At 44.0% G+C, this 12220-nt stretch overlaps 1 protein-coding gene across 1 annotated transcript in view; it reads left to right on the forward strand.

Moving 5' to 3' along the window:
- The window catches only part of RELT (RELT TNF receptor), a 56319-nt gene that overhangs the window by 31152 nt on the left and 12947 nt on the right, over positions 1-12220 (forward strand). The window contains exons 3-4 of the mRNA XM_070944105.1: positions 3644-3757; positions 4940-5118. Of these exons, the coding sequence (XP_070800206.1) occupies positions 3644-3757; positions 4940-5118 (293 nt within the window). The remainder of the gene's footprint in view (positions 1-3643; positions 3758-4939; positions 5119-12220) is intronic.

Consider the following 12220-nt stretch of genomic DNA (forward strand, 5'->3'; position numbering starts at 1 on the left):
GCCTTCCCTTCCTCCCTCCCTGCTTCCTTCCTCCTTTCCTCCCTATTTTCTTTTCTTTTTTCTTTCTTTCTTTCCTCACTCCCTCCTTATTTTCTCCTTTTCTTTCCTTCCTTCCTATTTCCTTCCTTTTCCTTTTCTTTCTTTCCTTCCTTCTTCCTTCCTTCTTCCCTCCCTATTTTCTCCTTTTCTTTCTTTCATTCATTCCTCCTTCCCTATTTTATCCTTCCTTCCCCACCTTTCTTTCTTTCCTTCCTTCCTTCCTTCCTTCCTTCTTTCTTTTTTCTTTCTTTCTTTCTTTTCTTTTCTTTTCTTTCTTTCTTTCTTTCTTTCTTTCTTTCTTTCTTTCTTTCTTTCTTTCTTTCTTTCTTTCTTTCTTTCTTTCTTTCCTTCCTTCTTCCAGTTCCTCCCTCCCTCCCTCCCATTTGCCCTAAAGATGTTTAGACAACTCACAGGCAGCAGAGAGTTTCTGCTGACTTGGGCGGATCGCATATCATCCACGGGGAGAGTTTGCTTATATGAATCGTTAGCTCCTCCATCCTGAAAGACTGAAACACAAATAGGTTTGGAATTTCAGCTCTGTCAACACTCACCCCAAAATTACAGTGTGGAAGCTTATCAAAGTAAATTTTGCAGTCTTATGATTCAGTTAAAAAAAAAAAACTTCTAAAAATGTGGAATTCAAGAGCAGAGGTCTTCAAACGTGGCCACTTTGAGACTTGTGGCCTTCTAACTCCCCAAATTCCTCATCCAGTGTGGACGTGTGAAAAACATGACATGAAAAAAGTCCTTTTTTTTCAATGCTTGAATAGTCACTAAACGAATGGTTGTAAATTGAGGATTACCTGTACCAGCATCAACCTAGAACTAAGGAGAAATTTCCTCACAGTTAGAACAATTAATCCGTGGAACTACTTGCCTCCAGAAGTTGTGAATGCTCCAACACTGGAAGTTTTTAAGAAGATGTTGGATAACCATTTGTCTGAAGTGGCGGAGAGTTTCCTGCCTAAGCAGGGGGTTGGACTAGAAGACCTCCAAGGTCCCTCACAACTCTGTGATTCTGTTATTCGCAGGTATGATCCCAAGTTGGTGGTGAGGACTCTTGCCATTATGGTGAATTTTGCTCCCTTTCCTGCCACGTGCCTCAGCCAGGAGTTTATTTAGGGAAAAGGCTGAATGGCAAAGTTAATTCTTCCACATTTAAATGATGGCAGGACTCAGCGAGGCTCCTTTGTGGCTTGTTAGCTTGCTGAGGTTTGGCATCGATCGGGGAGTGCAATTCTCCAACGTTCAGCTCAGAAAGATTTGCAGGCGAGGAAAGGACGGGTTGCGGCTGAGAAGCTGTAGCAAGCAACCATCAACAAGAAGTCCCAAAGGTGCTTTCTCAACAGGCAACTGGATTTTGTTTTTCCTTGAAGAGGTTTCGCTTCTCATCCACAAGAAGCTTCTTCTGTTCTGACTGGACGGTGGAGAATGACTGGAAGGATTCAAGTCAGAACTGAAGAAGCTTCTCGGGTGAGAAGCGAAATCTCTTCAAGGAAAAAAAGTGGAACAAGTTGCCTGCAGAAGTTGGGAATGCTCCAACCTTGGAAGTTTTTAAGAAGATGTTGGATAACCCTTTGTCTGAAGTGGTGTAGGATTTCCTGCCCAGGCAGGGGGTTGGACTAGAAGACCTCCAAGGTCCCTTCCAACTTTGTTACTCTATTCTATTTTCTAAAAACAAAATCCAAAGTTTGAATAAAGCACTTTTGGGACAACTGTGATGTGTCGTCTCTGCACAAGGCTGGCCGGGCTCTGTCCCTGGATTTGATGCTGGAAATAGATCACAGTTTGGCCAGCCTCTTTTCTGGACATGACTAGAGGGCAAATCCAGGAGCGAGACTCCCAGCTGTGCTCAGAGAACACTGTCGAACACTTCAGTTGCAATCCATTCACATCACACCCTAAACTTAGCTAGTGTTAAGTCTTGGAGTTGGGGGACGGGGGACGGTTTGAGGTTTCTTGGACTGTTCAAATCTGAAGTGCTACGGTTTAATTTGTTCATGCTTTGTGTCGAAGCTCGGAAAAATGTGTTGGGAAAATGTGTTAATTCAATACCCATGCAAAGGGACGGAGGATGGAAGGAGCGAAGGGAGGGAGGGAAGAAAAGAGGGAGGGAGGGAAGGAAGGAAGGAACGAAGGAAGGAAGGAGAAGGAGGGAGGGAAGGGGAAGAAGGGAGGGAAGGGGAAGGAAGGAGGAAGAGGGAGGGAGGAGGGAGGGAAGGAAGGAAGAGGAAGAAGGGAGGGAAGGGGAAAAAAAGAGGGAGGGAGGGAAGGAAGGAAGGGGAAAGAGGGAGGGAAGGGGAAGAAAAGAGGAAGGGATGGATGGAAGGATGGAAGGAGGAAGAGGGAGGGAGGAGGAAGGGAAGGAAGGAAGGGGAAGGAAGGAGGGAAGGGGAAGAAAAGAGGGAGGGAAGGAAGGAAGAAGGGAGGGAAGGGGAAGAAAAAGAGGGAAGGAAGGAAGGAAGGTGGGAGGGAAGAAAGGGGAAAGAGGGAGGAAAGGGGAAGAAAAGGAGGGATGAAAGGAGAAAGAGGGAGGGCAGAGGGACGGAAGGAAGGGTGGGGAAGAAGGGAGGAAAGGAGAAGAAAAGAGGGAGGGAGGCAGGGAAGGAAGGCTCTTATTTGATCAAATGCATCTTTTGCAGCAACCATTTGCACGTTTCAAGGAAATACAGAAACCTAGAAGGGTGGAAAAGACCTCGGAGGTCTTCTAATCCCACCCCAACCCCCCCCACCTCTGCCCAAGGCAGGAGACCTTACACCATCTTTCTTTAAAACGTAATGTTTTCAGAGGTATGAAGTCCTTCGGTTCTGCTTGAGCAAAAGGAAGAAGCTCTTCATTTTCAGTGTATTGGACAGAGCGGAATGAATAAATACCCTGGGCAGTTTCTGTAGAAAATAGAATAATTTTACCACTTTATAAGGCCTTGGTAAGGCCACACTTGGAATCCTGCATCCAGTTTTGGTCCCCACAATATACAAAAGATGTGGAGACTCTGGAAAGAGTGCAGAGAAGAGCAACAAAGAGGATTAGGGGACTGGAGGCTCAAACATATGAAGAACGGTTGCAGGAACTGGGTATGTCTAGTTTGATGAAGAGAAGGACCAGGGGAGACAGGATAGCAGTCTTCCAATATTTGAGGGGCTGCCCCAAAGAAGAGGGAGTCAAGCTCTTCTCCAAAGCCCCTGAGGGAAGGACAAGAAGCAACGGGTGGAAACTCATCAAGGAGAGAAGCAACCTTGGAACTAAGGAGAAGTTTCTTGACAGGGAGAACAATTAATCAGTGGAACAACTTGCCTGCAGAAGTTGTGACTGCTCCAACACTGGAAGTTTTTAAAGAAGAGGTTGGATAACCATTTGTCTGAAGTGGTGTAGGGTTTCCCGCCTAAGCAGAGGGTTGGACTAGATGACCTCCAAGTTCCCTTCCAACTCTGTTATTCTATTCTATTCTATTCTATTCTATTCTATTCTATTCTATTCTATTCTATTCTATTCTATTCTATTCTATTCTATTCTATTCTTTCCTCCATCCCTCCTCACCTTACGATGCTAAATGCCGAAAGAGACTCACCAGCTTTTGTCTCCTCTCCGCTTTGGTGTTTTCAGGCCTTGTGTTGCCACCCAGCGTGGGCTGAAGCCTGTGGGGACCAGGAGTATCGGGGTGGGGACGGTCGCTGTGTCCTCTGCAAAGCCTGTCCAGCCGGAGAAGAGCCCGACAGGGTGAGTACGTGGTCTCCACGGAGGATCTCCATTCACACAGCCTCCTGTTCTCCATACAAGCACGATTTAGTGGTCCATGTGAACTCAGAAAAAAAATGGGTCTGTTTGGCCAAATCGGTGTTTCTCAACTGAGGCCCCTTGAAGATTTGTGGGCTTCAGCTCCCAGAATTCAGAGCTGGCTGGAGAATTCTGGGAGTTAATTTAATAGTCAAAGGAAGGAGTAGGGGAAGGGAAGGGAAGGGAAGCGGAAGGAAGGACGGAAGGAAGGAAGGAAGGAAGGAAGGAAGGAAGGAAGAAGGAAGGAAGGAAGGAAGGGAAGAGGAAGGAAGGAAGATGGAAGGAAGGAAGGAAGGGAAGAGGAAGGAAGGAAGATGGAAGGAAGGAAGGAAGGAAGAAGGAAGGAAGGAAGGAAGGAAGGGAAGAGGAAGGAAGGAGGGAGGAAGGAAGGAAGAAGGAAGGAAAGGAAGAGGAAAGAAGGAAGACAGAAGGAAGGAAGGAAGGAAGAGGAAGGAAGGAGGAAGGAAGGAAGGGAAGAGGAAGGAAGGAAGGAAGGAAGGAAGGAAGGAAGGAAGGAAGGAAGGAAGGAAGGAAGGAAGGAAAGAGGGAGGAGGGAGGCATACAAGAAAACAACCAATCTCAGAGAGCATCAAAGAACACCACACCGTCCTCCTCCTCTTCCTCTCTGCCAACCCCGTTCCCTTGTAGCACTGATGATGTAACCTAGTGGGTCTCGAAATGTCTGCAAGAAAAAAAACCAAGCCCAGAGAGCATCAAATAGTCCTCCTTCTCCACCTCCTCCTCCTCCTCCTCCTCTGTCTCTCTGCTGTAAATCCCTTCCCTCCTAGTACTGATGATATTACCTAGCTGGGTCTGGAAACGTCTGCAAGAAAACAACCAAGCCCAGAGAGCATCAAACAATCCTCTTCCTCCACCTCCTTCTTCTCCTCCTCCTCTTCCTCCTCCTCCTCCGTCTCTCTGCTGTAAACCCCTTCCTTTTTAGCACTCATGAAGTTACCTAGCTGGGTCTGGAAACGTCTGCAAGAAAACAACCAATCTCCGAGAGGACCCCACAATACTGAAACCTAACTACTGAATGGGTTTGAGGGATTCCTTATCCCAGGATAAGGGAAATTCCCCTTATTCATTCCTTTAAACCATGCTTTTGTTTCCTTTTCCCCATAGAAATGCGGTTACGGTTCAGGATTAGGAATGAGCTGCAAACCCTGTTTAGCTGGTTTCTTCTCTTCCACCTCCGGCCTGGAATTCTGCTCCTTGCACACTTCTTGTGAGGCCAAGAAGAGGCTCCATATCCATGTTGGAACAGCGATTGCAGATACTTTGTGTGGCGCCTGTTTACCTGGGTAAGCCTTTACCTGCACTTTTCCTTTCTGATTCTCTTGCAAGATGTGTCTTCTCCTGTCTCCAAACAACCCCAGACAAGGAAGTGTCTCTTTCAGAAGTGCAGAAGGTTGTGTAGATCCAGTGGACACCTGGGCAGGGATATAGATCTTCATCAAGGGAACTACTGGGCAGATGTCCTGGTCTCTGAATTTTGGTTTTGTTCAGTTTAGAGCAGGGATGTCCAACCTTGGCCATTTTAGGACCTGTGGACTTCAACTCCCAGAGTTCCCCAGCCAGCCCTTTTGAAATCCACAGGTCTTAAAAGGGCCAACGTTGGACATCCCTGGTTGAGAGCAATTCCTCCTCTAGATGGGCTCCAGAGTTCAATCTGGAGGCTGTGGAAAAAAATTAGACAAATATCAGTGAAAGCTCTAGCTAGGATGTCAAATCAAGTCTTATCTGTAGCAGACGTGCACAGTGTACTGGGCTCGGTTGGGACTGAGTTTGGTTGTTATTGATCTTGATAGTTTTATTAGTTGTGGTTGAGCTTGGCTGTTGTTGAGTTTGATTGTGGTTGAGCTTGGTTGGGGTTGAGTTTGGCTGTGGTTGAGTTTGGCTGTGGTTGAGCTTGGTTGTGGTTGAATTTGGCTGTGGTTGAACTTGGTTGAGCTTGATTGTGGTTGAGCTTCGTTGGGATTGAGCTTGGTTGTGGTTGAATTTGGCTGTTGTTGAGCTTGGTTGAGCTTCGTTGTGGTTGAGCTTGGTTGGGATTGAGCTTGGTTGGGATTGAGCTTGGTTATGGTTGAGCTTGGCTGTGGTTGAGCTTGGTTATGGTTGAGCTTGGCTGTGGTTGAACTTGGTTGAGCTTGATTGTGGTTGAGCTTCGTTGGGATTGAGCTTGGCTGTGGTTGAATTTGGCTGTTGTTGAGCTTGGTTGAGCTTCGTTGTGGTTGAGCTTGGTTGTGATTGAGCTTGGTTATGGTTGAGCTTCGTTGGGATTGAGCTTGATCGTGGTTGAATTTGGCTGTGGTTGAGCTTGGTTGGGATCAACCTTGGTTGTGGATGAGCTTTCTTAAATTATAAGTATCATCTCTTGTGGGGTGTGTTAGTGGCTGAATCAATCCTGTGGGCTTTATGTATAGTCTAGTGTGTTGTGTGAATGCAGAAAAGTGGGTTAGTTCAGTAATCAAATTAAAGGCATTGTGTAGAGCATATTTTGAGAATCTCAGGCAGGGATTTTCCCAGTCCTTCCTGAGAACGAAGCATATGATATTTGGGAACTTTTTGCAAAAAAAAAAAAAAAAAGTCTCCTTAGTTACAGGTTAACTCTTTCCTAAAATTCAAATCTACCAAGTAATAATAATAACTTTATTGTCATTGTACGGGTATACACAGTATACCCACACAACAAAATTCACTTAACACCCAAAGACCAGATCCAACACACATAACAATCTCCAAACACACTCCCACCCTCCACAATTCCCCACCCCTAAAGCACCCAAACATCCACACAACAGACCAAGTAATGCTGTCCAACAGCTCACTTAGTTCATCGTTGAGTGCAATTATAGCTCTGGGATAAAAACTATTCAGAAGACGTGTGGTCCGAGTTTTAATTGTTCTGTATCTTCTGCCAGAAGGCAGCAGTCCAAAAAGATTGTGAGCAGGATGGGAAGAGTCTCGGAGAATGTTATGCAACTTCCTCAAACAGCGAGATGCGAAGATGTTGTCCAGGGCTGGTAGCTGGAGCCCGATGATATTCTGGGCAGTTTTAATGATTCTCTGTAGAGCTTTTATGTCTACTACAGAGCTACTCCCATACCATGCAAGAATGCCGTATGTCAGGACACTCTCAATGGTGCTGCGATAGTAGGACAGAAGGAGATGCTGACATAGATTTATCTTCTCAGTACAGTCATCCTTCTTGACTTAACAACCACAATTGAGCCCAAAAGTTCTGTTGTTATATCAGACATTTGTTAAGAGAGTTTTGCCTCATTTTACAACCTTTCTTGCCACAGTTGTTAAGTGAATCGCTGCCGTTATTAAGTTCGGAACACCGTCATTAAGCGAATCTGGCTTCCCCATTGACTTTGCTTGCCAGAAGGTCGCAAAAGGAGAACATATAACCCTGGGATGCTTCAACTGTCATAAATAAGAGTTGGTAGCCAAGATTCGAAATTTTGATTCACGTGAACATGGGAAATGCTGCAACGGTCATAAGTGTGAAAAATGATCATTTTTCCCCCAAAAAAAGTCATTTGTTTTCAGTGCTGTTGTAAGTTCACAGATGGTCACTAAACAAATTGTCGTAAGTTGAGGATCACCTATAGGGCTATTCCAGGCCACAGAAGGACAGGAAGGTGATGATGTCCAGCATCCTATTCAGCTCCAAATACTTGAAAAAGTCACAGGGTTGTGTGGAAAATTGAAAAACCGAATCTCATGATCCCTGGCTGAAGAAGGGAATGGCAAAAATAGTGGCAATTATTTCAGATTTCGTGTTCCGTTTTACGAGAACTGTAAAAGGCATACGTTTTCTAATGGATTTTGGGGGGCAAATCAAAGCAAATTTAAAAAATCGAAGGTTTTCTCGAGTTACAAAATATAGAATGAAAAACAGAGCGATATAAAGATAGCCATGCCATTGAGGATAATTTCATTAAGAACCGCCCTATAATATTTTCAGATTTTATTTAACTGTTCGGAGTTGGCTTTGGAGAAAGGGTGCGTGCAGGTGCAAAATAGAGATAGTCCTCTACTTATGACCTCCGTTGAGCCCAAAACTTCCGTTGCTAAGCCGGACAATTGTTAAATGAATATTATCCCATTTTACGATCCTTCTTCCCACCGTTGTTAAGTGAAACACCGCAGTTGTTAAGTTAGTAACTAGCCCAATTTAGGACTGTCACAACTTACGACTGAAATGAAGACTCCCTGAATAGAGATTGATAGTATAGAGCCATGATGGTGAACCTATGGCGCGCGTGCCACATGTGGCACATGGAGCCATATTGCGCACGCTGGCCAACTGATTTTCAGGCCTTCTGGTCCCACCGGAAGTGGGGAAACTGGCTGTTTCCTGCCTCCAGAGGGCCTCCGAGGAGTTGGGGAAGGCTGTTTTTGCCCTCCCCAGGCTCTTAGAAAGTCTCTAGGAGCCTGGGAGGGCAAAAAGCAGGCCTACCGGGCCCACTGTGCCATCGCATGCCAAAAGCAGGGGGGAGTGTGGGGGGGGTCACATGCACATGCGCAGGAGGGCGGGGCGCATTGAATTATGGATGTGGGCACCCGCACCCGCGATCCCCCCCACGCGACCCCCGCTTTTGGCACGTGACGGCAAAAAGGTTGGCCATCACTGGTATAGAGTTTATAGGTAGTCCTCAACGTACGACCACAGTTGAGCCCAGAACTTAAGTTGCTGAATGAGAAAATGTGGTTACGTGAATTTTGCCCCGTTTACGACTTTTCTCGCCACGTTGTTGAGTGAATCTGGCTTCCCCCTTGACTTTGCTTGTCTGAAGGGATCACACAACCCCGGGACACTGCAACCGTCGTAAGTACATGCCAGTTGCCAAGCATTCAAATGTAAATCATAGGACCACGGGGAAACTGCAAGGGTCATAAGTGTGAAAAACGGCCATAGGTCCCATTTCTCAGCGCCGTTGTGACTTAGGTCACTAAATGAGCTGTCGTAAGTCGAGGACTACCTGTATGCAACCTGGAACAGAAAACTCTCGTCGAGCTGGAGATTAAAATTCTGCAGAGATTTGGGCTCTGCCCCGACCTTTTTAATCACCTGGGCGTGCCCCGTCTTTGGCCTGAGGGAACTCCTTTTTGGTGTGCTGAGTGTATCAGGATCCACGGTTTCTCATGCATCATGAGTGCACACACGTGTGCTTTTGAATTATTATTTTTTTTTTTAGCAACCCACTGCAGATGGAACTGGGGGTTGGCCGCCAGTTCCGGTGAGACAACCTCATGCCGGTCTGTGCAAGCCAGTTAATTCTGATTTTTCTTTGATCTTTGTGGCCACCCACTCACCAAGTCACTCCGGGGGGGCTACGACCAGATTCCTCACATTCTTGCAGCCGCAAAAGTCAGAAATCTGCTTCCTGCTGGCCAACGGGAAGATTACAGGTGGTCCTTGATTTACGACCGTTTGTTTAGTGACCGAACGTACGACGACACTGAAAAAAAAAATGACTTCAATTCTGGCAGCTTGCAGATGCGTGGACTTCAACTCCCAGAATTCCCCAGCCAGCATAGCTCTGGGTGAGCTGTCATTACAGATAATCCTCGACTTTCAACGCTTCGTTTAGGGACCGTTCAAAGTTAGATGATTTACGACCGTTTTTCCACACTTTTACAATCGTTGCGGCATCCCCATGGTGACGTGATCAAAATTCGGATGCTTGGCCACGGACTTGTATTTATGACGGTCGCAAGTGTCCTGGGGTCACGTGATCCCCTTCTGTGACCTTCTGACAAGCATCCTCCATGGGGGAAGCCAGATTCACTTAACAACGGTGTTGGTATCTTAACAATCGGAGTGATTCACTTAATTCCTGGCTACGATTATGGTCATAAACTACCAATACAGATAGTCCTCAGTTTATGACTACAATTGAGCCCCAACTTTATGTTGATAAGCGAGACGGTTAAGTGATTTCCCCCCCCTCATTTTATGACCTTTCTTGCCACAGTTGTTAAGTGAATCACTGCAGTTGTTAAATGAGTAACACTGATTTTAAGTGAATCTGCTTTCCCTTAACTGACTTTGCTAGTCAGAAGGTCGCAAAAGGTGATCACATGACCATCCTGGGGTCATAAATATGAGTCAGTTGCGAAGCTTCTGTATTTTGACCATACGACCATGGGGATGCCACTGTGGTCGTAAGTGTGAAAAACATAAGTCACTTTTTTTTCAGTACTGTTGCAACTTCAAATGGTCACTAAACGAACTGTATATCCTGAAAGGTTGTTAAATGGAGCAAAACTCACTTAACAACCGTCTTACTCAGCAGATGAAATTTCAGGTTCCGTTATGGTCATAAGTCGAGGACTATCTGTATCTTCGGCAGTGGTGGCAATTTTTGGCAATGCCACGTGGAAGGGAGGTTGTGTTTTTTTTCAGCTTTTGCTGAAAACGTGACAGTTGGTGAAACACTTGAGGTGGTTTTTATACAGGTAATCCTCAATTTATGACCACAATTGAGCTCAGAATTATGGTCATTAAGTCATGCTGGATGTTAAGTGGATCCCCCTATGACCGTCCCCAATTTGATGACCATTTTGGTGGCGGTCGTTAAGTGAATCTATTGTCTGCAGTGGGCGTTTTTTTGCTGGGGACCGGAAGTAAACCCCAATTTCCAGCCAGAAACCTGGTTAACAGTGGCAGTGTGTCCGTGTCACGTGGAACAGACATGTGAGAACTGCAGCATCATTTTAGGAACTCCACGGTGCAAAAGGTTCCGATACTTTGCGTGAGTCACCTCAAAACTTGGCTGAACTCAGCTGGGCCTGTGTAGGCCAAACTAGGAGAAGAGAAATGAGATACGACCTTAGTCATAATCTCCACTGCTGACTCCAGAGCCAAATCGGGCTGACAAATCAAAACTCCCCCGTGTGATTTTGTTTCCTGAACTGGATCCAGGTGCACGACTCACCTGACCCTGAATGAGGCACCCTCTGCAATTAGAGCTAAGCGTAATTTTATTTAATCTGCCCTTACACCTAAGCTCACTCCCCAGAAAGAGATCATTTATAGTGCAGGTAGTCACCTGCACTATAAATAGGGACAGGAAGCGAGGCCATTGTTAAAAGAGGTCCCACCCAATTTTATGACAGAGAGAGGGGGGGGGGATGATAGAGAGATAGATAGATAGATATAGATAAATAGATAGATAGATAGATAGATAGATAGATAGATAGATAGATAGATAGATAGATAGATAGATAGATGTTAGAGATAGATAGATGATAGAGATTGATAGATAGATAACAGCTAGTTAGAAAGGGATGGATGGATGATAGATAGATAGATAGATATAGATGGTAGATAGATAATAGATAGAGATAGATAGATAGATAGATAGATAGATAGATAGATAGATAGATAGATATAGAGAAAATAGAGCTAGTTAGTTAGAAAGGGATGGATGGATGGATAGATAGATAGATAGATAGAGATAGATGATAGATAATAGATAGAGATAGATAGATAGATAGATAGATATAGATATAGATATAGATATAGATATAGATATAGATATAGATATAGATATAGATATAGATATAGATATATAGATATAGATATAGATATAGATAGATAGATAATAGAGCGAGTTAGTTAGAAAGGGATGGATGGATGATGGATAGATAGATAGATAGATAGATATAGATGGTAGATAGATAATAGATAGAGATAGATAGATAGATAGATAGATAGATAGATAGATAGATATAGATATAGATATAGATATAGATATAGATATAGATATAGATATAGATATAGATATAGATAGATAGATAATAGAGCGAGTTAGTTAGAAAGGGATGGATGGATGATGGATAGATAGATAGATAGATATAGATGGTAGATAGATAATAGATAGAGATAGATAGATAGATAGATAGATAGATAGATAGATAGATAGATAGATAGATATAGAGAAAATAGAGCTAGTTAGTTAGAAAGGGATGGATGGATGGATAGATAGATAGATAGATAGATAGAGATAGATGATAGATAATAGATAGATAGATAGATAGATAGATAGATAGATAGATAGATATAGATATAGATATAGATATAGATATAGATAGATAGATAATAGAGCGAGTTAGTTAGAAAGGGATGGATGGATGGATGGATAAATATATAGATAGATAGATAGAGATAGATGATAGATAATAGATAGATATAGATCGATCGATAGATAGATAGATAGATGGATAGAGATAGATAATAGAGCGAGTTAGTTAGAAAGGGATGGATGGATGGATGGATAGATAGATAGATAGATAGATAGATAGATAGAGATGATAGATAATAGAAATAGATAGATAGATAGATAGATAGATAGATAGATAGATAGATAGATAGATAGATAGATAGAT

The sequence above is a fragment of the Pituophis catenifer genome, unplaced genomic scaffold (genome assembly GCF_029215685.1).
Source record: "Pituophis catenifer annectens isolate HBS135680 unplaced genomic scaffold, rPitCat1.0.hap2 SCAF_4, whole genome shotgun sequence".
Taxonomy (NCBI): Eukaryota; Metazoa; Chordata; class Lepidosauria; order Squamata; family Colubridae; genus Pituophis; species Pituophis catenifer.